The sequence below is a fragment of the Antechinus flavipes genome, chromosome 2 (genome assembly GCF_016432865.1).
Source record: "Antechinus flavipes isolate AdamAnt ecotype Samford, QLD, Australia chromosome 2, AdamAnt_v2, whole genome shotgun sequence".
Taxonomy (NCBI): domain Eukaryota; kingdom Metazoa; phylum Chordata; class Mammalia; order Dasyuromorphia; family Dasyuridae; genus Antechinus; species Antechinus flavipes.
The window spans coordinates 349,775,243-349,799,362 of NC_067399.1; the positions used below are offsets into that span (position 1 = coordinate 349,775,243).

General features: G+C 33.5%; 1 protein-coding gene across 1 annotated transcript in view; it reads left to right on the plus strand.

The window, feature by feature from the left end:
• MDGA2 (MAM domain containing glycosylphosphatidylinositol anchor 2) overlaps positions 1-23,532 on the plus strand; it is an 816,139-nt gene extending 792,607 nt beyond the window's left edge. The window contains exons 16-17 of the mRNA XM_051978002.1: positions 12,229-12,334; positions 19,764-23,532. Coding sequence (XP_051833962.1) covers positions 12,229-12,334; positions 19,764-19,852 — 195 coding nt within the window. The 3' untranslated portion in view covers positions 19,853-23,532. The remainder of the gene's footprint in view (positions 1-12,228; positions 12,335-19,763) is intronic.
• The last annotated feature ends 588 nt before the right edge of the window (positions 23,533-24,120 follow it).

Below are 24,120 nucleotides of genomic sequence, written 5' to 3' on the forward strand. Positions count from 1 at the left end.
CAGAAGAAATCAAAGCTCTCTATAATAGGCATATTAAAAAACCCAAGTCACTATTGATTAGAGAAGGACAAATTAAACAATTCTGATTTACCACATGACACCTATCAGAAATGGCAGATATTGGGTGGAGGAGGGAAAATAAGTACATTAATGAACTATTAGTGAAGTAAGTAAACTAATCCAACCATTCTGGAGAACAATCTAGGACAACAGCCATAGGGCCAAGACTTTGATCCAGGAATATTACTACTAGGCTTTTACCCCAAAGAAAAACAAACTAGATTAATAGTTCTTTTGAAGTGAAAAAGAATAAAAAAATTAAGGTCATGTCCATCAGTTGGGGAATGGCTGAACAAACTGGTATATTATTGTGATAGAATACTATTGTTCTATAATAAATGAAGAGAACATTTTCAGAAAAACTTGTAAAGATTTACATGAACTGATGTTGAGTGAAGTGAGCAGAACTAGGAGAACATTATATACAGTAATAGCAATGTCCTAATGATGATCAACTATAAAAGATTTGGCTGCTCTAATCAATTAATTATCCAAAGCAATTTGAAAGGACTCATTGTGGGGGGAAATGCTGTTTATCTCCAAAAAAGAACTGATGAACAAATTGAAGTAAAAAGTTCTTCCTAATTTTGTTTGCAACATGGCTAATATAGACACATATTTTGCATGATTTCACAGGAATAACTTACGTCATATTGTTTGCCTTCTCAGTGGAGAGTGATACAAGCAAGGGAGAAAATATGCAATTCAAAAGACATCTTGGAATGAGCCTAACTAAGCATCAGTAAAAATAAAATAAAAGATGGATTATATTCAATAAAAATTTTTGAATCATTCCTACAAGAAAAATAGCCATCATAAGATCATGCAATTTACAAACATTCCAAACAACAGAAACTTTACTGTTAAGTACAACTGACACCTATACAGATTATTTTAAATTATTATTTTTTATTTTTTTCAATTGTATCTAAAAACAATTTTAGTTATCTCTATTGTTTTAAATATTAAATCACAGATTCCTTTCCTTTCTTCCTCTTCTTCACCATCACTGAGAAAGCAAGCAATTTGATATAGGTTATACATACCAGTCCAAAAAACATATTTCCATATTGTGAAAGAAAACATAGACACCCTCTAGCAAAAAAAGAAAGGAAAAAAGAAAAAAATAAACCAAGTAAATTAAAGTGCACTTTCATATGCATTCAGACCCCATAAAAGTTGTTATATTCCTCAATGGATTTTTATGCCTCTTTTGTTATTTCACTTATTCTGTTGTGGTTTTTTTAAAGGTATTTTCTTTTGCTTGCTTTACCAAGCTGTTGACATCTTTTCATGATTTTCTTTCTCATTGCTTTCCCAAGGTTTTCCTCTACTTTATTTTTAAAATCCTTTTGGGGGCGCTTTTAGGAATTCTTTTTTGTTGTTGTTTGAGACCGATTCACATGCTTCTTTGAGGGAGTGGATGCAACAATTTTGACTATATTGTCTTTTGAGTTTGTTTTGATTTTCCTTATTACCATAGCAGCTTTCTGTGATTAGGTTCTTTTTTGTTTGTTTGCTCATTCTTCTGATCTACTTCCTGACTTTTTACTTTATATTAAAGTTGAATTCTGCTCTGGGGTGGAGGGAGCTCTGTTTCAAACTTGGGGTTTTTTAATCAGCCATTTTCATAGCTAGTTCTGAAGATTGTTAAGTTTTCAGTTTTTTCAAAGTAGTATGATCTAGGGAAAGATGTATTACTCATCTCTAATGTCTGAGCTAGCTTTCTGGGGGATCTCTGGAAAGGCCTTGGTCTTTAGGTTAAAAAGTGATGAAGGCAGGAGAGCCAGTCCGGAATCTGGAATCTGGAATCTCAAGTTTTCCCTGTCTGTGACTGTGATTCTTCTTTTGTGTCCCCTACTCCCAGTTCTTTCAGCCCTTAAATACCTCAGTAAGACTACAACATACTGAGCATATGCCAACTGTTAGGAGAGCCATTACATCACCATATCATACTAAGTATGCGCTTAACTAGAATTATTACATCATTATATTACACAAAGTATGTGCTTAATTAGAGAATCATTATCTTAACAATCACACTGAGTAGGTGCTTAACTATAAGCACCCTGCTATCAGTATCTTAAGTATACCTTTTCAGAGGTCAAACCCTCTACACTCTTCTCCTAGCCTGTGCTCTGTTCTCTGAGTGACCATAAGCATTCTTTCCCACACTGGAACTGTGACTAAGATCCCTATTATCTCTGGTGTACTAGTGTTTCTCTTTATCATAAAACTGCAATTTAAGACTTCCAGAATCTATGCACCAGAGTCCTGCATGGAATATTTGCAAAAGGACCTTTGTAGTTTCCTAATCATTTGTAGGCTGAGAGCTTCAGAAGCCACTGTTTTCAATTGCTGTCTTGCAAGGGTATTATTGACAGCTCCACTGAGCTTGACTCACATTCTGGTAGTCCAGGTAGTTTTCTGGCTACCTTTGATCTGAGAGTCTACTAAAAGACTAATAAATTAAGAGAGTTACTTAAAGTCATCATATACAGTATAATATTTATAACAATACCCTTTGGAGTTGCAAAAAAGTAAGAAGAAAAATGTCCACTGATTGTGGAAAGACCAAAGAAATTATAGTACATGAATTTCATAAAATGTCACTATGCTATAAGAAATGATGAATTTGATGAGTAAAGAGAAGACTGATCATATGTATAAAATACAAAACTGAATAAACTGATGCAGAATGCATTAAGCAGAACCAAGAAATTGCAGATATTCACAACAATGCAAAAACAGTAACCAAAACAACAAAACAATTGAAAGTGAATAAGCCAGAATGGGGGAGGGGGAGAATGACTTAAAAGAATTAATTATATTGGTATATCATTCTTTGCTTTATCATTCATTTCTTGGTTTTGGGGTTAGCATTGTATTTGGATGAATATGTTAAGAATGTTTTCTTTCTTGATTTTGAGAAGAATTTGTATATTTATTGGTACTAGCTGTTTTTAAAAGTTTAATACACTTTATTTCTTTGCAGTGGTTAGAATTTCACCAGTGTGGAACTCTGCATAAATTTTTAGACTTTTCACCATGTATTGATTGGTTTTTCAATTTCTTTTTCTTTTCTTCTTTTAAAAATACTATTTCTTATATGAAATGACTCAGAAGAGTGAGGGGGAGGAAAATAGGGAACAATTTAGATGACATAAAGGCAAAATATATGAAAATGTATTTGTGACCTTGTAGGGAATAGTTTTACTTGAATTGAGAAGTTTCAAAAACAGATTTCTGAGAATTCAGAATTTAGTGATAGAAAAGAAAGTAGAGGTGTTCTTTGTAGTTGATTTTCTCAACGAGTTAAGGAAAAAAGACATGGGAAAATAACTAGCAAAGTAAGAATTTTAGAGAGATAGAGATATATTAATGTATTTGTATGCCTCAGAGAAGAAGCTAGGAGTTAGGAAGGAATTGCAGATTAGAAAGAGAGCAAAGGAGAATCTGCTAACCAAGACAATAAAGTAATATAGAAATACACTTTTTAAAATCATTTAAATGTATCACAGATGCTTATCTGTGATAAGTCCCTTACAACAAGTCCCTTAGCAAAGAGAAGAGCCACCTTTTCATAAGAGAAAGAAGTAAAGAGAGATAATTGAGAAAGACAAAGAATTTTATGAAATGGGAAAGGAGAGAAAAGAGCTTTTGTCAAATGACCTCAATTTTTTTTCCAAAGAAGTTGAGGTTCTTAGCAGAAAGAGTTGGAGGAGAGAGCATAGAGACCCTTGAAGGGAAATCAAAAGTTTTGAATTAGCTACTGAAGCTAATGTGAAGGAATGTGTAAAGGAATTGCCTTATTAGAATGAGGACCAAATTAAGATTAGGTAATATTAACTTGTTGCAAAGGCAGAACTATGTACCCAGTGAAGTGATAATACCTGGGAAAGAATTGAGTGACTAGAGGAATTGCAGATTACAGTGAAGGCAAAGACCAGTATTAGAGGCAAAAAAAAAAAAAGAGAGAGAAGGATATACAAGAGTAGGGGAGTAGGATCAGAAAAAGGAATTTCTGAATTACTGAACATGAAAGTAGAATATTTCTTACTGGGTTGATGTATGGTCAACTAGATATTTTCCTATTTCTACCAAAGTTCTTAAAACATCCTATCTTCCACTTTTCTGCAGGTCTGTAAAAAAAAATGTAATTCTGGCAATCTTTATGTAAGTGATGCTCCATACTAAAGAATTATCTTAGAAATATTATACTTTTTTAAAATTCCAGAGAAGGAAATATGTAAGCTTTTTTCTAAATGGAAAGTTCTTTCAGAAGTTCAAAGTCTTTAGTTGTCAAGGTAAAAAAAAAAAAGCTACCTTCCATTTGTTTTCTTTCTGTAGAAATCAATATTTTTTAAATCAAAAGACAGGGCTAGAAACATGATTCATTAATAACTGGAGAACTACTTGCTGAAAAGTACGGACTAGTTCCCTGGAGGTCTCAGGGTCAGCCAGAGTCAGGATGAATTAAAAGTCCTTGGCCTTAAGGAGGAAAAGTTAAGGAGGCAGGCAAGCAGAATCCTCAATTCTGGAGAGTGGAGTCACCAACCTCTCTCCTCATCCTGCCTCCAAGTGACTCTGGCCTCTCTCACTCTGCCCTCCAATCCTTGCCTATGATTATCTTAACACCAGACATTCAGCAAGCATCAACAGTGAGAAGAGCCATTTAGTCCAAAACCAATCTAGTCCATTACTTTATGTGTCAGGGAATCCAATGATCGCTGCAAGTTTTTGAAGTCCTGCAACAGTCTTTTTATGTGTTAAGGAATCCAATGATTCCTGTAGATGTTGAAGTTCTGCAACAGTCCCATCATGTCTCAAGGAATCCAATGATTCCTGAGGGTTTTCAAGTCCTGCATCAGTCTCATTAACAATTTTTGATGTCCATGAGTCAGTTGTCATAACTACCGTGCTCTTTCAGTGGTGGGCACAATGAGCGATGGAACCACCCAATGTTTCTTGGGTCTTCTCCTTCAAGTATCTGTTCCATTGCTCTCTGATGGACAAGGTGAATACAGCTTGTCGGCATCCATCTGATTCCTTCTCCATCTTTAAAGATACAAACAAACTCTCTCCCCCAAGCAGTTAACTTATCTGGTCCCTTCCATTCACCACTTTCTGGATCTCTCCACATCACCTGGCAATTATTTAAAGATAGTAGAGCTGCTCGCACCGGATACTGCCCTTCTGGTGGGTTATAAAAACCTGTCTTCTGGAGCCAGTGCATCTTTGTCAAAAATCAAGAAGTTAATTGTATAAAGAGCTAAATTTAGAAGTTCTCTAGAGTTACCTGTGGCTCCCTCTTTCTTTTGTTTTTGGTGGAACATCTTGATGTCTCTGTTTTTCCTCTCTACAATTGCCTGTCCTTAAGGACTAAAAGGTATGCCAGTGGTGAGTAAAATCCTATACTGTGCACAAAAGTGTGCAAAACATTTAAAAGTATATGCAGGTCCATTATCTGTTTTTATTACTTGTGGCATACCCATAATTGAAAATGCTTATATATGGAATTTAGTGACCACTCAGGCTGTCTCTTTTGCTGCTTTTATTGAGAAAGTGAATCCTGAAAAGGTGTCTACTACAACATGGATAAAGGACAGATGACCAAAAGATTTATAATGGGTCACATCCATTTGCCAAATTTCATTGGGACTCAAATCACGAGGGTTCTTCCCTGGAGGGAGGGTAAGAGCATGGAAAGGAAGGCAAGTTGTACAGGCTTTTATTGTACTCCTAGCTTCCTCTTTTATTATCCCAAATTGCAAATGTAAAGCTCGAGCAGCCTGATGATATTTAGAATGAGATTCTTGGGCTGCCAATAAAGGAGTATTGGCCAACATGGTTAGAAGACTATTTGCCATTGAATTATGGAGGAATTAGACCTGGAAGTCCACTATGAGAGTGGACATGCAAAATATAAATCTTACCTGGACACTTTCTCACTTGCTCTTCAAGTTCCTTAAAGAGCTGATATATATTGGAAGCTACAAATTTTATTTGGGCTGTAGCATTTCTTTGTACCACACCTACTGAATAGGCCGAATCAGATATTATATTTATATCTCCTGGATGATAATTAACTACTAGAATGATTGCATACAATTCATTCTGCAGAGTAGACTGAAAAGGAGTTCTGACTACTCTCTTTACGGTTGTTCCAAGAGTATACAGCACAAATGTTATGTTTGGAAGCATATGTAAAGATAATGTTAAGAAGAACTTTAGAAACCTTTTCTTCAAGAATCCATTTCTAATTATGTCATAGTCGGGTTATCTTTAATGGAGACCCGCGTGTAAAATTTGGAGCTATGGCCAATAAAATTTGCTACTCTGGGATGATTTCACAGCAAACATTACTTGGTGCATTGGTATAAAAGGTGTATATTTTGTCCCAGATAATTGTATTGCTCACTTAATAGCTTTTAATAAAATTCTAGCCACAAGCACTGGGTAAGGAGTGCTTTGTTCTGGTTGTGCTGGGAGCTTCACTCCTCTATCACACTGTCTCCTTTCTGAAGGACTGCTCTGGGTGCCTCCTTTGTAGCAAAAACTGATATTTCCAGCCACATTGGATGAAGCCAGTTCAACTTTGTTCAAAGCCTCTTGAGCTTCTTTTGTAAGCTAGTGTGGTAAGTTTAAAGCACTGCCTCCCCTTAAAAAGTCATATAATGGTTGCAATTGATAGGTAGTCAAGCCTAACACTGGATACATGCATTGGATATCTCTTATCAGTTTCTGAAAGTCATTTAAGTTGTTCAATTTCTCTGTTCTCTCTTTTTTTAATTATAGCTTTTTATTGACAGAACATATGCGTGGGTAATTTTTACAACATCGTCCCTTGCACTCCCTTCTGTTCCAACTTTTCCTTCCCTCCCTCCAACCCCTCCTCTAAATGGCAGGCAGTCTTATATATGTTAAATATGTTATAGTATATCTTAGATACAATATATGTGTGCAGATCCGTACAGTTCTCTTGTTGCTCAAGAAAAATTGGATTCAGAAGGTAAAAATAACCTGGGAAGAAAAACAAAAATACAAGTAGTCTACATTCATTTCCCAGTGTTCCTTATCTGGGTATAACTGGCTCTGTCCATCATTGATCAGTTGAAACTGAATTAGATCTTCTCTTTGTCGAAGATATCCACTTCCATCACAATACATCCTCCTGCAGTATTGTTGTTGAAGTGTTTAATCTCCTGATTCTGCTCATTTCACTCAGCATCAGTTCATGTAAGTCCTTCCAAGCCTCTCTGTATTCATCCTGCTGGTCATTTCTTACAGAACAATAATATTCCATAATATTCATATACCATAATTTACTCAGCCATTCTACAATTGATGGGCATCCATTCATTTTCCAGTTTCTAGCCACTACAAAAAGAGCTGTCATGACCATTTTGGTACATACATGTCCCTTTTCCTTCTTTAATATCTCTTTGTGATATAAGGCCAGTAGTAACATGGCTGGATCAAAGGGTATGTACAGTTTGATGACTTTTTGAGCATAATTCCAAATTGTTCTCCAGAATGGCTGGATTCATTCACAATTTCACCAACAATGCATCAATTTGTCACTATCTTTTCCTGTCATCTTAACCAATCTGACAGGTATGTAGTGGTATCACAGAGTTGTCTTAATTTGCATTTCTCTGATCAGAAGTGATTTGGAACACCCTTTTATGTGAATAGAAATAGTTTCAATTTTATCATCTGAAAATTGTTTATTAGTATCCTTTGACTATTTATCAATTGGAGAATGGCTTGATTTCTTGTAAATTAGAGTCAATTCTCTATATATTTTGGAAATTAGGTCTTTATCAGAACCTTTGACTTTAAAAATGTTTTCCCAGTTTGTTGCTTCCCTTCTAATATTGTTTGCCTTAGTTTTGTTTGTACAAAAGCTTTTTAACTTGATATGATCAATATTTTCTATTTTGTGATCAATAATGATCTTTACTTCTTCTTTGGTCACAAATTCCTTCCTCCTCCACAAGTCTAAGAGGTAAACTATCCTATGTTCTTCTAATTTATTTATAATCTTATTCTTTATGCCTAAATCATGAACCCATTTTGACTTTATCTTGGTGTACAGTGTTAAGTGTGGGTCAATGTCTAGTTTCTGCCATGCTAATTTCCAGTTTTCCCAGCAGCTTTTGTCAAATAATAAATACTTATCCCAAAAAGTGGGATCTTTGGGTTTGTCAAACACTAGATTGCTTTTTTGAATTTTGTCCTGTGAACCTTTCCTAGTACCTATAGATAAACTAGTCTATTTCTCAGCCAATACCAAATGGTTTTGGTGACTGCTGCTTTATAATATAGTTTTAGATCAGGTACAGCGAGGCCGCCTTCTTTTGATTTTTTTTTCATTAATTCCCTTGAATTTCTTGACCTTTTGTTCTTCCATATGAATTTTGTTTTTATTTTTTTCTAGGTCATTAAAATAGTTTTTTGGGAGTCTGATTGATACAGCACTAAATAAATTGTTTAGTTTAGGTAGTATTGTCATCTTTATTATATTCATTTGGCCTATCCTAGAGCACTTACTATTTTTCCAGTTATTTAAATCTGACTTTATTTGTGTGGAAAGTGTTTTGTAATATTGCTCATAAAATTCCTGACTTTCCTTTGGTAGATAGATTTCCAAATATTTTATGCTTTCAACAGTTATTTTGAATGGAATTTCTCTTTGTATCTCTTGCTGTTGGATTTTGTTGGTAATGTATAAAAATGCTGAGGATTTATGTAAACTTATTTTGTGTCCTCCAAGTTTGCTAAAGTTGTGAATTATTTCTAATAGTTTTTTAGTAGAATCTCTGGGGTTCTCTAAGTATACCATCATATCATCTGCAAAGAGTGATAATTTGGTTTCCTCATTACCTATTCTAATTCCTTTAATCTCTTTCTCAACTCTTACTGCCAAAGCTAGCATTTCTAATACAATATTGAATAGTAATGGTGATATTGGGCAACCTTGTTTCACTCCTGATTTCAATGGGAATGGTTCCAGTTTATCCCCATTACATATGATGCATACTGATGGTTTTAAATAGATGCTCCTGACTATTTTAAGGAAAAGTCTATTTATTCCTATACTCTCAAGTGTTTTTATTAGGAATGGATATTGGATTTTATCAAATGCTTTTTCTGCATCTATTGAGATGATCATATGGTTTTTGTAAATTTCTTTATTGATATGGTCAATTATGCTAATAGTTTTTCTATTATTGAACCAGCCCAGAATTCCTGGTAAAAATCCTACTTGGTCATAGTGTATTATTCTGGGGATGATTTTCTGTAATCTTTTTGCTAATATTTTATTTAAGATTTTTGCTTCAATATTCATTACAAAGTTGGGTCTATAATTTTCTTTCTCTGTTTTCAACCTATCTGGTTTAGTTATTAGTACTATGTCTGTGTTATAAAAGGAATTTGGTAGGACTCCTTCAACCCCTATTTTTTCAAATAGTTTATATAACATTGGAGTTAATTGTTCTTTAAATGTTTGGTAGAATTCACATGTAAATCCATCTGGTCCTGGGAATTTTTTTCTTAGGGAATTGATTAATAGCTTGTTCTATTTCTTTCTCTAAAATGGGACTCTTTAACCAATTTACTTCTTTCTCTGTTAATCTGGGCTGGGCCCCTCACGCCATTTCCCTGAATCAATCTACATTCTGATGCTCAAATGAAGCCTCTGTTGCATTTTGGACATAGGGTTTTGGGTCTTATTCTCCCACCCTGTTTTCTTACTCTGTCTCTGTGCCAACACTGAGCTTTCAGATGCCTTACTTTACCACATTGAAAGCATTAATGAGTCTCTCTGGAAGTCCCTTGCCAAAAGGGACCCTGTCTTCCCGTGTTCGGATCTTGGGAAGTCTGCATCATAGCCTGACTGTAAAATGTATTTGTGCCCACTGTGGTACAGTGTTTTATGATCTCCTCTAAAGGAGCATCCTTTTAGAAACCTCATTAGCATTTTCTTTAGCAAGTTGCCTTATCATAACTTCTGTTTCTGCATTTTCACCAATAGTTTGTATGACGGCTGTCCCATAAAATCAGCAAAGGGTTCATTTGGCCCTTGTGCTATTTTCGTGAAGGCCTGTCCTCTGTCCTGTTTACCTGGGATAAAACCCCATGCTTTGGTATCAGCAGAAGAAATTTGCTCATATGCTGCTATGGGGTAATTCATTCATGCTGAAGTGTCTGCATAAGAACCTACACCTGTTAACTGGTCACAGGTGATTGGAGTATTAACTCCATTTTGTCTGTTTTGTTGGGCTTGTAATCTACATAATTCACTATACTCTGAAAGCCACAACAAGTTTTGTTCAAGTTTAAACATGTCCTTGCTATAGATTTCTAATCACTAGGATTTAAAATTTCAGAAGTTAAATTCTGTAATAACATCTTAACATAAGATGATTGTAGAGGGCTAAAACTCTTGAGTGGTTGCACTGAGGTCAGTTCAAGCACTTAAGGCTAATTACCAATTGGACAATACTCTATGGGCATATGCTTGGGGAATGGCCTTTCCCACTATCCTATGCTGACTCGATAATTGGTGTATACAGAGAATTGTAGGAGGGACTAGAGGGTGGAGTAAGACTAGTCAGGGTCACTTGCTGGGCGGGAGAAGAAGAAGGAAGGTTGTGGAGATTCTGCCTGCATCCAATTCAATCCTACCCCTAAAGGCCAAGAATAAAGACTAAGGACTTTTGCTTATCCTGACTCTGGCTGATTCTAAGGTATCCAAGGTGCTAACATGGTCATCAGATGATGTAGCCCCATAAAGAGTGCAAGCCTTTTTCAAATCTTTGATGATTTCTAGATTAAAAGGACTGTATCTTCTCCTTTCTTGATCTGAAGAGTTAAACTGTTCAATCACAGGATACATTTCTATTCTCAAATCAGCTGTATTCTGCTCTTCCTTTTTCCTTTAAGTAGTGCCTTTTGCAGTCTAGTCATAAGAGCAGGTGATTGCTGGGGGAGGAGGAGGGGAGGTGCTGATGATATCATTGCTTCTCCCACTCCTCCTCTTCCCTCTGCCCAGGAAGATGAAGTTGATGGGGGAGGGTCAAGAGCCTGCTCAGGTGTAGGTGGAGTTGAAGCTGGACTGTGAGAATGAGAATCACCATGCCCTTCAAGTTCACTTAACACCTCATGCCCTCCAGAGATATATCCCTTATCCTCTCCCTTCTCTTCCTCTTTTTCCTCACACTTCCTTATGTGGCTGTTCTTAAAACTTTTCTTTTTTCTAGAACTTGCAGGATTCTTTAAGACCAATTGTATTATGTTGTATATATAGAATGTTTCCTTAGAAATTGAATCAGGACCTTTATCATTATAATATTCACATAATTGGTCTCCCACTAGTTTCCAATTATCTGTCTCTATTTTTTCTTCCTTGAAAAACCAAGAGGATGTGCATTCTAATGTAGCCAAGAGTCCACCAATCTGCTCCCAAGTTACAAGCAAACATTGCCTAGAAAGCTAGAAAGGGAAAGTTACTTGTTTAGATCTTAACAAATTAAGTTCCCTGTTTGTCTATTAAAATACTCACCCTATTTCCTGGCCACAGGGACATCTTCAGTGAAATTAGGGTCCTTGGTCCACACTTTGGGTGTTAGATGTAAAGTACAGGCTAGCTCCCTGGAGGCAGGCAAGCAGAATCCTCAGTTCTGGAGTCCAGAGTCACCAACCTCTCTCCTCCTTGTTCTGCCTCCAAGTGACTCTGGCCTCTCTCCCTCTGCCCTCCAATCCTTGCCTATGATTATCTTAATACCAAACATTCAGCAAGCACCAACAATGAGAAGAGCCATTTATCTAAATATATGCTAATAGAGTCATTATCTCACATGGAATAAGTAATTAGCCTTAAGTACTTGGTTGTCTGATTCAAGCATACCTTTTTGGAGTTTCAACCCTTTACAACTTGCATTTAAAAACTAATATTTCTCTTAAGTACAATAAGGATTGATATAAATTTAGGCCCAGGATAATTAATTAATAATGCTTTTAATAATGCTTAATAAAGCACCAATAAAAGGAGAATTTCAAAGATTTGACAGTTAAGAATGTCCATTCTCAGTTTCTTATAATAAATTGATTAAACAAATTACAGTTGTAGGATTAAATTAATTTTGTTTGCTTTTGTAGCTCATCTTTGAAGGTATTCGAGGTCCTGGTATAGAAGGTGATATTGCCATTGATGATGTATCAATTTCAGAAGGCGAATGTGCAAAACAAGATCTAACTACAAAAAGTAAGTGACATTTATATGCAAAGAATTTATTTGAAGACATTAAATACATTCACATGTACATGTATTTCAACATAACATATTTATATTATAATATTAAATCAGAAGTTTTATACTGCTTTAAAATCTGCCTAATTGTTTTGTATTTTAATAAAACTTTGGAATCAGTAACTTAAATGAATTTTCTTTTTTAAATAATATTTTATTTCCCCCCACTTATATGTAAAAACAATTACTACAGCTTTTTTCTTTGAGTCCCAAATTCTCTTTCTGCCTATCTCGCTGCCATCACTGCCATCACTGAAACAGTCTAATATAAGTTATATACTGCAATACATGTAAAACATATTGCCATATTAATCAATATGTGGAAGAAAACTTGAATCAAAAATAAATAGATAGATAGATAAATAAAGTAAAAAAAAGTATGCTTTGATCTGTATTCAGATTCCTAAGTTTTTTTCTAGAGGTTGATAGCATTTTTGGTCATGAGCTAAAGGTATATTTTTCAAAACCAAAACCAATTTGGAAAAGATGAAGAAATGCTTCTTATTCTAGTACCAGATGCTATTATCAAGAAAAAAAACCAAAAAACTAGTATTATGGCTTGGAAATATAGCTTATTAAATAAATATTTTAAAATATTTCAACCATCTTCTAGATAAGAAACTGGAATTGAATACATAATAACCATGCATTCATAATTATCTTATTCAACTAATTTGAAATCATTTGCCTCCATTTAATGTCGTGTAATTTCAATATATGAGATATTACATATAAACTGTGGGTATTTAGATAGTTGAAATAACTATGTATTTAAAACTTAGGTTCATAGGATTTTTAAATATGTTTTATTTTGAATTGATAAATATAGGTATATTATATACATAGGTATACACACATATATATTAATTTCTTTTTTTTTTCATTTCCCAATAAATTCCTCTATACTTCTCAAAGAAAGCCATACATTATATCAAGGAATAAAAGGAGAGAAGGGAAACAAATCAGTAAAACTAGCTAATAAATCAAAAATATTTGTTATCATATGATTTCCTAACATTAATTTTCATTTTTTATTGTTGTTATTCTTTCCATTTCCCTCTTTGTAATCACATATATTGTTTTTTCTCATTCTGCCTACTTTATTTTATTAATTCTACCAAACTTCTCTGTATTTTTCATATTTATTACATTCTACAGTACAATACTTTCCCATTATAATTGCAAAACACAATTTATTTAAACATTTCCCTGTCAATGGGCAACTATTTTGTTTTTAGTTCTTTGCTACTATAAAAAGTACTGTTTTGGCTTTGGTGTTTTTGTGCATATAAGATCTTTTCTTTTATCATTGAAATCCTCGGATTATATGTTTAACATTGGGATAACGTGGTGAATGAGTATGAATATTTAGTGACTTTCTTAGCATAACCCCATAAATGAATAGCTGCCATTCAGGCTAACTCTCTAAATAGAAACATTTTAATATGATTACACAATTACAAAAAAAAAGCCAATTCAGAATGAATCAACTGTCCTATCACTTTGGATGTTTGGAATTAATATTCTCATGGTGGACAAAATTAATTAAATTGATGTAGTTCTTTGACATTTTGTTTGCTAAAGGCTAAGATGAGATAATCTATATCATGAACCATTTTAACTGAAAACTGCAAACAGTTTTCAATAGGACTGAGAGAAATATTTCAAACAGTACATTAAATTGAAACTTCTTCCTGGATAAGGCTATTTCTTTTTTCATTTGAAATTTGATAACTATGAATAGATACATCAATCTTTTCCACACTGAAAGTCTGCTTCTTAGTGTCCTTTGCTAGATCTTCATTTTTGTCATACCCTTAAATCTTGTTTTACCCCAGGAGTTTGTCTTCAATCTTTTTATGAGGTACTGTCCCTTGATGATCTCATAAGGTACCAAAAATTCAATTATCATCTCTATTTAGATGACTCCAAGAGCTATATATTTAACCTGAGTCTCCTTCTTAACTTTGAATAATACTTGAGAATTTCACTAATGACCATTTCAACACAATGTACCATAGCATCGCAAATTCAACATTTTTAAAAAGACCTTATTATCTTTCAGGAAAAAAAAAAAAACAACTTTCCCCAAAAATTCTCTTTTACCAGTAAGGGCATCAGCATTCTTCTCTTCATTACTTTGAAACCTTCGTACTTAAATCCTCATTCTCACTTTTGGGGGGTGGTGGGGAAGCTTTACTTTGTGTTTGAGGCACAAAAGTCTAGAAATTTGTTGGCTAATCTAAAGCTAGTTAATTTTTCAATATTATCTGTTTGCATTATTAATTAGTTAGTTTACATTATCAAATCAAATAATGAATTCTGAAATGACTATATGGATTCAAATTCACCTTTAGAGAAGGTGTCATCATATAAAACATGGGAACTGGTCCCAGTGAACCATGTGAAATGTGCAGTGAACATTCAAATAATGCAATTATTTCAGGGGATTTATTATTTACCCTAAGTCTAAGTCTAAAATGGTTAGTTCCCCCCATGTCTTTGAAATTTAGAGTAATAATTAGCAAAATTCCCAAAGATAAAGTTTCATGGTCAAGATTATTAAGCATACGTTTCAGGTTTAGATAACAATCTCAGAACAATTCAACTTAAAAGACAGACACCACTAGAGAATGAAAAAATTTCCTAGCTTCTTAATTCCTTTTGGACCACTTCCTCTAATGATTCTCCTTAAAACCGTTCTTTCACCTTTTAATGTGATCATCATCCTAATAACTTCAGGACAGAGTCCTTTCTTAGCTGAAGAGAATGACAGGACCTAGAGTGAGTTAGAAACTGGCTTGACATTTGATAAGAATAATATAAAATGATATTCTTTTCTTACAAGCTTAATTAAAAGTAATAAGACTTTTTCATTCATTTAAGTCTAAAAAGGATTTTAAAATAAATAAATACTTCTTAATATTTTGATTAAAGTGGAGGAGGGAGAAGCAGAAATAAAAGCCTTAATGTGTTTCCACATCATTCACCAACATACTCAAACAATTCTCAAGTCTTATATCTATTTTCACATTTTTTATGTGATACCTAATCAATCAACTCACACAGTCTCTACCCTAATTTAGGGGTATTCTTTTTTCTCCAAACAGAAAGAGAACAAGCATACTAACCCCTTGCTTGAATAATAGAAGAAAACACGTTCCTCTTTACCACATTTAGACTTTTTCATGTTTGTTTCTTGTCAACTAATCTAATAATTTATCATTTTGTTACCAGTAGGTAAGCCAGTAGGCTTGTGTTACTTTTTCCTAGAAATATGGAAATTATAAAAGTTGTTTATTGAAAATAATCATTTAATTTCAGAGCTTAACACAGTGCCCAATACATCTTAGGTGCTTAATAAATGTTTAGATTGAAATGGAAAATGGCAATTTGTTTGCTGTAGTAGATTTGATGTCAGAAGTTTTAGGTTTTAATCTCAATATAGCTGCTTATAAGATGTTAGGCAAATTATTTAATTTTTCTGGATTTCAGTTACTGCATCTGTAAAAGAAGATTGAGCAGGTTTTCAAAGATTTATTCTACCTTTAAACCCTATTTGAATTAGGTACTGTGATAGGCTATAAGGAAAGAGGAGTTAAGGTATGTTAGACCTTATGATGTCTTTCAAATTATATCATATGTTATTACTTAATTTATCTATACTATTTAAAATCCTCATAACATCCTCCCTCTCACCAATCATACCAGAAAAGAATGGAAACATTTAAATCCAGCAGCTACCAGGCTAAACAGACCTTGTCTAGACTTTTTCCTCATTCATGGAAGCTGAGGAATAACAACCCTCCCTGCCTTCTCCTCCCAGGACCCTGAAACCTTCTTCCAGCCACTCAGGTGAAAAATTGGGTCCAGGCTCAGCCCAGATCCCTCTTCATTACCCCTACTATGAGAGTCCTTGACCCCTACTATGAGAGTCCACCCACTATTATTTCTATGCATCTTTTATTCTCTCTATTCCTATTAATAACTGATCAATAGATGTTTAAGGAAGAATTGTCCCTGTCATACCTTCTCATGTTCTCTTATCATAATCACCTTCAAAGATATATAATTCATGTCCCAATCTAACCTTAATGACCCCTTCCACTGTGCCTTCTGGAATCCCTATTTCATAATAACCAAACTTCCTTTCATCTTGGAACTCTTTGACATTCTTTCCTCATTGGTTCTGGATGTTGGGCTTCACTATAGCAATGAATCCCTGGAAATCCTTGCAAGTCTATTTGTACTTTGTTTTGTACTCTCCTTTTCATATTGATCCTAAAGAGCAGGAGGCTTTTCCCTCAGAATTCCAAACTTTCTCTTTAGCTCCTTTACACAGAAATTGCTCCTCTTTTAAAGTCTTTTCAATTAAAATTTGACATCCAATCAAAGCTATGGAAATAAAATTCACCAACTGCTGGTTATTTTCCTTTTTTTCCCAAGGAGTTCAACACCTAGTTCATAATCATCTCCTCAGTAACTTCATTCAATTGATAAACACTTTCAAAGCATCTAGTCATGTTCACTGCTAAACACTGAAGTTACAAAAAGCAGCAAAAGACAGTCCTTGCCTTCAAGGAACTTACAATCTGATGGAGTAGATAATGTGAAAGCAAATATATACAACACAAATTAGATGTAGGATAAATAGGAAGTGAATAGAGTTGGTCAAGACTTCCTGAAGAAAGCAGAATTTTGGTTGGGACTTAAAGTAAGCAAAAAAAGTTCAGTGGTCAGAGAAGAGGAGGGAGAGTATTTCAGGCAAGGGGAACTTTGGAGTGCCTTTTCCTGGAATCACCAAGAGGCCAATAGCATGGAGTAAGTCTGGAGGGGAGTAAGATATGAAATGTTTTAAATGCCAGATGGAGCATTTTGCATGTGCTCCTACAGGCAATAGGAAACTATTGGAGTTGTTTGAGTAGAATTATGATTGAATTTACATTTTAGGGAAATCACTTTGGTTACTAAAGGAAGGACAGATTGGTGTGGGAAGAAGCATAAGCCAGACAGACTCACTAGCAGACTATTGCATTAATCAAGGCACAAAGTGATGAAAGCCTGCACTAGAATGATGGCATGTCAGAGTAGAGAAGGGGGCATATTTGAAAGATATTGCAAAAGTGAAATTAATTAGCTTTGGCAACAACCAAGAGGAGAAAAAATGAGGAATCTAAAATGACTCCTAGGTGGAGAACCTGAAGATAGAAGGATAGAGTTGCCTTCTATAGTAACAGAGAAGGTAAAGAGATAGGTATTTTTTTTTGATGATGATGATTTTTTGGGGAAAGGTGAATAATGAGTTATATTTTGAACATACTGGTTTTTTTGATATTTATTAGACATCTGGTTGATTGTAGCAGTGATCCATGACTAAGATCTGGCAAAGTTTAATCTATAATATTGTGGAATAGAAATTGAAGAGAGAGGAGTTTAGAATTGAATTATTACACATGGGAGTTAATATGAGGGAAAGAAGAAAGTTCCTAGGGTAGGGGAGAAGGCAAGAGAGACAAGTCACAGACTAGAGTTCATGGTGCAGATCAAGAGTGTTATATTAAGAAAGGCAGAGGGAGAGATAAAAGGCTGACAGATTTTGGTCAGGTAAAGGGATTTAATGATTCTTGAACATGGAGTTGGTACATGTGTTGGTGAGCAAGCTCAAGGATGCCAACATCTTTGGATATGGCTGAGGAAGGATAGGGAGTAGCTAATGGGAGGTGAGTAGGCTGAGAAACTGAACAATTAGGGTATTTGAAGAACAATAAACACACGGGATTTCTCTGGTGTGAGAGCAGGAGTGGAAGAAAAGGAGCCTGGTGTTGTCATTCTCCCTTATGCTATAATCTATCTAATCATTTGCCAAAACTTGTTCTTTTTACCTTCACATCTTTTGTACCAACTCATCTCTGAATTCACATAGTAGTTCAAGCCCTTGTCATCTCTCACTTAGATTATTACAATAGTCTTCCAATTAGTCTTCCTACTTCATCTCCCTTTCCCTCAATCCATTTGATATATTGTTCTCAAGATAATTTTCCTTAAATACAGAACTGAGTTTATTACTCCCCTGCTCAATAAACTCCAGTATCTCCCTATTTTTCTAAAATAAAATATAAACTCCTCTGATTTTTAGATGTCATCATTAACCTAACTCCAAGTCTAACTTTTCAGTCTCAATGAACATTATTGCCCTTCCTATACTTTCTGTTCCAGATAAAGTGATCTTTATTTTTGCTCCTTATAAAGGACATTTTTATCTCATATTTCCTTAACTCTCTCCTTATCTCTGACCTCATGAAGTCTTTTAAGATTCAGTTCAAACTCCATGTTTTGCATGAAATCTTTCCTGATTCTCCCAAATGCTACTGATTTCCCTCCTATACCACCCTGTATTTAGTTTCTTTTTACCTTTTTCTATTTCTTAATGTTATATTTATACTTTATATACTTCTACATGATTTCTCTCTCCAATTAGAATGTAAAATCTTTGTGAATAGAGATTGTTTCATTCTTTGAATGCGTGTCACTGAGGTCTGGTATGTAGTAGACACTTTATAAATATTAATCAGTTGGTTGATTAATTGCTATAATTTCCCTTGTCCCAAGATTATGGGATCTGAAGTCTGATAATTTGTCATTGACAATAAAAAAGTGACTCAGTGAAATCATTGATCCATTGTTAAAGTAGTTAAATGCAGAAAAAAGATAGAAGAACACAGATTTTCCTCTCTGTAACAAATCATCATGGGGTACAGCAAAACAGACTTCCTGCTAGATGAAATTAAATCAATTGAAAAAAAAAGATGAGATTTGAAAAAGATACTAAACTTTTTAGAGATTTCTGGATATTTCCCCTGAGCTAATTTTGTTTCAAAATAAAACTTCCTTCTCTACTTCAGCTCAATATATATGCCTAAGCAAAATAAGATCATATAAATTTTAGTTTATAATTTTCAAATTTCAACATTTACAATTTTTCTAATTACAAAATTCAAATTTTCAAATTTGAATTTCTCAAGTTATCATCTAATACATATATTGCTTGGTTTTCCAGAAATATACATCTACCTGTGAAATTTTGCTTAGAATGCATTGTTTATGTACTGAGCTGAAATAGAGATGAAAGCTTTACTTGAGATGGAAACAAATAAATACAATGCAATTTTCATTTCCTTCATCCTCTGTCATGCATAGCAAACTCCTTTCAGAATAAAGGTCACACACACACACACACACACACACACAATTTTTTTTGTTGTTATTTAAATGATCTTCTTGTTCCAGCTTTAATTTTTCTTAGTACACTAAAGTTTTATCATGTATATCTCTGAAAAGTTCATTCTACTTCTTCTGTTCTGATATTTATTTTCTTTATCTTTAGATTCAGTTGATGGTGCTGGTGGCATTTTAGTACATATATGGCTTTTCCCAGCTGTCGTCCTCATCTCTATCTTAAATCCTCGAAGGTGACCTTATCCTGGCAGAGGCTATAAAAGATTCACCAAGCACTGACATGAAGAAAGAGTCTTTGTAAATGGACATTTAAAAACAAACTACCAAAGATTCCTCCACTGACTACAGACTCCAAAACAAAACAAATAGCACTGGGGATAAAAAAAAAATAAAAAAAATAAAAAAAATAAACATCATGGGAGCATAACTTATTCCAAACTACATATGAAAGGTGATCTTGACATGAATAAAGAAGAGACCTACCTTCAGGGGCTCTCCTGGCTAATAATACAGTTTCATCTGGTTAAACTCTGGGAAAAAAGAGCTATAGAAAGAAATCCTTGTCAAAGCACAAAGTCATGACTGGTTTTGTTTCAAAAGAATAGTTTGCTTGTTACCTTGGAAACCTAATGGCCTGCCAACAAAAACCTCACAGTAAACAGGGTATGTGAAGAGCTGGCATTTATTTTCCCTTCAAGAAGGTTTTCAGTAGAGAATTACCTAAATGTAGGCCCTTTTGCCTTTGGCTGTTACTTTTTCTTGAAAATAATCCTAACTCAGAGCTTTTAAAGACATTCATGTCCTCTCCCCATCCTTTTTTTCCCCACCCCCATGGCTAAGCTAGATAACTGTATGGTGTCTCTTTTGCATGCATTATTATCCAGGATATGAAACCTGGGCTTACGTGTTACACAGGCTTATCAGAATTTGCTTGCGGCCACTTGAACATCCCAACTAAGTCATCTGTTCTAATGAAGAAACCAAACCACTATCTTTTATAAAAATTGCCATGGAAACCAAGTGCCTTCAATGAAACAAGCCTGAAAATTTTTCAACACAGAAGCTTGCACTGCTAAGAGTGGTTTGTGTAAAACTTTTATAAACAAACTACAGAGGCTAAATGTAATTAGAGGCAAGAAAACAAAGCCAGTTCTGGAGAAGGAAGAACCTAAGTTGCTTCGTAAGCCCTTTCAGATGAGATATTTGTTTAACCAACTAGACAGCCATGGCCTTTCAGCTTATTATCCATTAGAAAATAGCTTCCACTGATACTGGACATGGGAACAACACTCCTCATCCTCCCCCTTTATTAAGTGGATCAGAGCAAAAAAATTGTTATTTAGAGAATTAGGTGGTAAAATACAAAAGTGATTTCATTAATGTCCACTTGAAATGAAGATGGCCCTAATTTTCAAAGTCCTAGTTTGTTGATTGAGGGAAAAGGAAAGTGTTTGTGATCACAGTATATAGAAACTCTACAGCAACATTGAAACTGAAAAAAAATCTGTCTTTATTTTAATTCCTGAGGGTAATATGCCTCTGCCCTTTAGTCAAACTCTGTGAAGATTGTGAAATAGTATTTTATTATTTTATCAACATTTAAAATAACACACAAATACTTTTACAAAAAAAAGAAATCTGTAAAAATGATTTTGAGCTACCTGAGAACGAACCATTACCTTTAACCAGCCAGTTTTCCTATGTATTGTAAATTTCCCTTAAACTTAGTGGTTATAAAATTTGATGACCTGTTTCCTTAAGTTATTTCAGCTTTTAACTTCATTTAAAAAGACTTTTGTCTAAAGAAGAATATTGTCATCATTATTATTGTTATCATTAATATATATTGATAATACCCCAGGGTTAAAAACTGATTATGCAAATAATTGGGATATACATATTAAGATTTAACATTTGAAAACATAAATATAAAAAGCACAACAAGATGTAGTGGAACAATGACAAGGCTTAATATTTCTTTCAATTCTGTAGAAACATTTGTGCAAATTAAGTAATTCTTCTGAAATGATCATTTTACAGCTATGTTCAATAAAGCCTCTTTCCAGGTAAGGTATGTTAAGATGTATGTGTGTTTGTATGTATATTCACTTCTTCACCAAGCTAATTCTTTTTATTCAATATATTGTCATTGGATATATCTTTGCACTTCATATAACTTGATGTTTAAAGACAAGAATTTTAGAAAAAAATTTTAATGCTTTTGAAAATATCAGTTCTTTCTACGTGACAAATTGATAAAATGCTTTTTCAGTGGTACTGTATCTGGCAAAAATGATATCTTACTTCATACTTACATTTGACTGAGTGAGAGAATCATCATAAATCTTTAACACATATCTAAACTGAACTGTTTAAAAAAATTGAAATGTTATAAAACAATTTGACTCCTTTAAATTGAAATGAAAATTATTTTCTTTCCATATCATTAATTAGTTTACATCATTAATGATAGATCCATGCCATCTAATTAATCTTTTATATCAATGAAATATCATTTTATATTGCTTTCCATCCAATGACTTCTTTTTTCCTTAATTAATTAAGTTGGTAAGAAAGTGCTTTATCATAAAACTTAGACTACTTTTTTTAGACAGGCATTTCCCTTTAATTTTAGTCAACAAAATTGATTTTATTTATTAAAAATCTTGTAGTAATAAGAATCTTTTCTTGGACCATCAAAAAAGCCTCATAAGACAATAAAATTATAAAATATAGGGTGGTACTTTTAAAAATACACATGTACCAAACAAAATACCAGTAAAACAAAAATAATGTAGAATATGTCGAGTACAGAGCCCTGAATATCTTAGCTAGACTAGAAGCAAATAAGAATCTCCTTTCAAATCAAAATTATAGTTTAAATACTTTAAAAGCATAGAAATAGGAAACACGAAACATTTTCTTGGAAAATGACAGGTAAATGAACTAAGTATATACCCTCTTAATAATTTAGCCTATTCTTATTTTTCTAGATAACAAAGATTTTAATGTACCTGGTATAGTTGAATTGACCAACAAGATTATGATCCTTGGTGGTGAGAAATAATATATAAAAAGGTTAAATTTTGTCTGAAGCATTTTTATTTTGTGTGAAAAGTCTCAACAGGGACTTTTGAGGCCATATCATTAGGTTTCCTGGGTATACATTTATAGCTGTAATTTCTATATTTAGTTGTGGTGTTTAACTTGGATATAATTTGACATATAATTAATCTTTTTAAAGTGACAGAAATGAAATGATATCTAATTTGGTTATTGTTCATCAAAAGGAAGCAAGTAAGATAAATACTGTATGTATATGTGAATATATATACATATAACATTTTCATTGACAATGCTATGTACTAGTGTCACCCACTATTCTCTTTTCCTTTCTCTTCCTCTCTGGCCCTCCAATCTAGACATTTAGCTCCAGTTTCTCTTTTCTTATTTTTTAAAATGTATATCTATTTAGCCCTATGTCCTTTCTTTCATTATGTCATTTGCTAACTATTCTCATAAGTATTTTAAAAAATAAACTGTGGCTCTTATACTATTGCAGCTATATGGTATATCATAAATGTAGTGTAGTATATCACAAAAAAAATTATTTTAAGACAATTTGTTTGGGATATGCCACAATAGCATAATATGCTAAAACTTTCTTCCCATTGATCATTAAATTGCCTTTAAATGGCAATGAGTTCTGATGATTAAAACCACTTGGGTTTGGGTTGCAAATAAGCTAACATTGCATTATATATTAGCAGTGTAATAAGTTATCTTATGCCCATTTTACAATTTAACAAAATCCAAAATCTAATGGTACTAGATTTTCACCAACCATATATTTGGATTTTAGAAAACATTATTAAGTCATGTTTTAATAAAAAAAAGTTTAACATTTGAAAAATAGAATTAATTTAATACCACATTTATGGATTTGAGAAATTTATATAGATTTTAAAGAGTCTAAGTTTTATTATTGGTCCTTTATAATAAGATATTTGGAAGAAATGGAGAAAATCTGATGTTCTCTTTTATTTTAGTGAATATTTTTAGGTATATATTCATTATCATATGTATTTTTTTTAAACTGTGCCTTTTGATAATGTGAGGTATGTCATAGTACTTCAAGCCTAAACAAGCTTATCTCCAAATCCATTTGCCTAATTGGCCAGCAAATACACCTTTCAAATTATTTCACTTTGTACTATAAAGCAAAGAGTTTACTCTGGTGCTGCTAGATGACTGAAGTCAATTAGTAATTAATTAATTTATTGTGAAAACAACAAAAATATAGACGTTATTTAAATTTTGCCTTTTTTCCCCTCCAGTATTCCCTTTCTAACTGTCATCAGTTTATGGGTTTTCATGTGGTTAGTTTTCTAAAGTATTGCCCGTAATACTTCAAATTTCAACTTATAAGAAAAAAAAAACTATGATGTAATATGAGGATTCTTCTCCATCCCCCCATCCCCACCCCAGGCAACAGAAGATTCAAC